General features: G+C 48.5%; 1 protein-coding gene across 5 annotated transcripts in view; it reads left to right on the top strand.

Moving 5' to 3' along the window:
• Positions 1 to 1,455, top strand: part of PHB2 (prohibitin 2) — an 8,606-nt gene extending 7,151 nt beyond the window's left edge. For 2 of the 5 annotated variants that reach the window (XM_011952429.1, XM_011952402.1), the window contains 4 exons: positions 44 to 103; positions 470 to 599; positions 712 to 815; positions 1,242 to 1,455. In XM_011952429.1, the coding sequence (XP_011807819.1) occupies positions 44 to 103; positions 470 to 599; positions 712 to 815; positions 1,242 to 1,346 (399 nt within the window). In that variant the 3' untranslated portion in view covers positions 1,347 to 1,455. Of the gene's footprint in view, positions 1 to 43; positions 104 to 469; positions 600 to 711; positions 1,148 to 1,241 lie in introns of those variants that run through there. The other 3 variants (XM_011952420.1, XM_011952438.1, XM_011952411.1) reach the window with 3 other exon arrangements.
• The last annotated feature ends 1,391 nt before the right edge of the window (positions 1,456 to 2,846 follow it).

Below are 2,846 nucleotides of genomic sequence, written 5' to 3'. Positions count from 1 at the left end.
GCTAGACTACGAGGAACGAGTGTTGCCGTCCATTGTCAACGAGGTGCTCAAGAGTGTGGTGGCCAAGTTCAATGCCTCACAGCTGATCACCCAGCGGGCCCAGGTCTGACTCCCACCACCATCTGCATGGTGTCAGCCTTTCCCTTCTAGGCCCAGAGTACTGGGAATTAGGAAAGGCAGCTTAATAGAAGAGGATTGTCACCCTAGTGCCATTTCCACGTAAAAGCTGTGCTAATTGCCACTGTGAACTAAGGAGAGCCAGCATTAGAACTCGGTAGCACTTGGTATTAGGAAGCACAGAGGAAAATGGCCAAGTCTTGGCTTTTCCTGCACCTCTTTCAGCAGAGAGGCTTATGTTATAGGTTTGCCTGACAGGAAGCTAAGGCAGCGCATATTGTATTGAGAGAGTGAAGGATTAGGGGTCGCAACCCAGTCCCCTCAAACCACCCTTCCCCACCCCTGCCCCCAGGTATCCCTGCTGATCCGCCGGGAGCTGACAGAGAGGGCCAAGGACTTCAGCCTCATCCTGGATGATGTGGCCATCACAGAGCTGAGCTTTAGCCGAGAGTACACAGCTGCTGTAGAAGCCAAACAAGTGGGTGAGTCGCAAGAGCAGTGGGGTGAGGGCTTCCGAGATGCAGGAGGAGGAAGGACTCCATGGATGGGGCTCCTGACCCAGCACTGGGTCTCCCTGACTCTGTCCCACTACAGCCCAGCAGGAGGCCCAGCGGGCCCAATTCTTGGTAGAAAAAGCGAAGCAGGAGCAGCGGCAGAAGATTGTGCAGGCCGAGGGTGAGGCCGAGGCTGCCAAGATGATATCCTTCTGCGTGAGAGGTCTCAGCCCAGCCCCTGGGGCGCCTGAGCTCCCCATCCTCCTTCACGGGCAGACTGATGAGACTAAGGCGAATGCGACTCTGTGCTCTCTGGCCCTTGGCTCCTTGTTGCGGGTGGGGACTACAGATGAGATCTGAAATCTTAGTGGGGGTACCTGAGCCCCGACTCCCCACTGTAAGGCCAGATCAATAGCATTGCTGGCCTTGCCTTTATTTCTGCTGCTGCCCCTAGTTCCTGGCAGCAGCCTGCAGGGAGGCCCACAGGTGGGGTCCAAGGTAGAGCAGGCACAAGCCACCTGAGCGCAACCTTGGATCTGACAGCCCAGAGGAGGACTGTAGCAAGGGAGTGTGGTAAGGACGGGGCCAGGGATTGAGACCTGCCCTTGTGTGAACCTTAACCCTCCTCACCTTGGAGAAGCACTGAGCAAGAATCCTGGCTACATCAAACTGCGCAAGATCCGAGCAGCCCAGAATATCTCCAAGACGGTGAGTGTGTCAGCCCAGCGTCTCTGATGGGGCTGCCTTGAGAAAGTGCTTTCAGTTAAGGCACATTGAGGTGAGGGAATTCGAACCTTGCTTGTTCGGGTTTCTACTCAGAGTGGTTTTATGGCCGGCACGGTGGATCACCTGAGGTCAGGAGTTCAAGACCCACCTAGCCAACATGGTGAAACCCCATCTCTACTAAAAATACAAAAGAAAATTAGCCTGCTGTGATGGCGTTTAGCTATATTCCCAGCTACTCAGGAGGCTGAGGCAGGAGAATCACTTGAACCCAGGAGGCAGAGGTTGCAGTGAGCTGAGATCATGCCACTGCACTCCAACCTGGGCAACAGAGCAAGACCCTGTCTCAAAAAAGAAACTTTTAAAAGAAAAAGTGGAAACAAAGAAAGGAAATTTCGAGGAAAATTGGGAGCTGAAACACTGAAGGGCAGTGATTATATATGAAGCTGCTTTGTAAACCACAAAATCCTAATGTATCAAGCACAAAGCCAAATATAATTCTGGAGTAAGAAGGGCAGGATGGGAATGACTGACAGACACTATCCTAACAACTCTGTGTACACTGAAAAAGACATCAGAAGTTTGATGATAAAGAAGTGGACTACATCTGTAGCAGCTAAAAGAAATAATTCCAAGTTGCAATTTGGAGTCCCAAGGAGCATTAGAGTGGTCAGTAAAAAGCCTAAAAACAAACTGTTACATACAAATACAGGTTTTGGAAGGCTAAGTTTTTATGTATCACTAGAATGTTTGTATATGTCTATGTACATTCTTGAGATATGTGGCTCCAAAAAGTCTGTGAAAAAAGGGATACAGATTTTGAAATTGAATAGTTGAAGTAGCAATGTCACAGAGTAAGCACAAAGAAAGAACAAATGACCAAGAACTAAGTCCATGAGACACCCTGACCTATAGAAGAAAAAACCTTCTTGAATGAATAATAGTTTCAACCCATTAGTAGGATATAACCATGTGTTCTGTTCTTTTAATAGATTACAGGTACAGGCCAGTAATCCCAGCTACTCTGGAAGCTGAGGCAGGAGAATCAATTGAACCCAGGAGGCGGAGGCTGCGGTGAGCCAAGATCATGCCACTGCACTCCAGCCTGGGAGAGACTGAGGCTCTGTTTCACACATGCACACACACACACAGTGTATTTAGAACGAAGATTAAAATCCTGGTCTGACTTCTAAACCCATGCAATTTCTTCTGGGCCTACTCATTGAATTATTTCTAAAGGGTAAGAGAAAGGAGGAAGAACATTGCCCAAGGCTTTAAGATAGAGAATTGCTGGTTCTATTTATTACATGTGGAGAAAGACATGAATGATAGATAAAATGGAGACGTAAAAGTGTTAAACAATAACCTGGTCTGGACAGTGTTTCCAGGTGGATATTAGAGAGAGGTGACTATGGACACTAAGGAATTGAAACATGAAGCCCTTACAAAAAGGGAGGGCAGACTGGGGTACATAACTACCTTTCTCATCTGCCCAGTAACTTGTCTTGGGAT

Source organism: Colobus angolensis, unplaced genomic scaffold (assembly GCF_000951035.1).
Source record: "Colobus angolensis palliatus isolate OR3802 unplaced genomic scaffold, Cang.pa_1.0 Scaffold11, whole genome shotgun sequence".
In the NCBI taxonomy this organism is placed as follows: domain Eukaryota; kingdom Metazoa; phylum Chordata; class Mammalia; order Primates; family Cercopithecidae; genus Colobus; species Colobus angolensis.
This window is presented reverse-complemented; position numbering and strand designations above follow the sequence as displayed.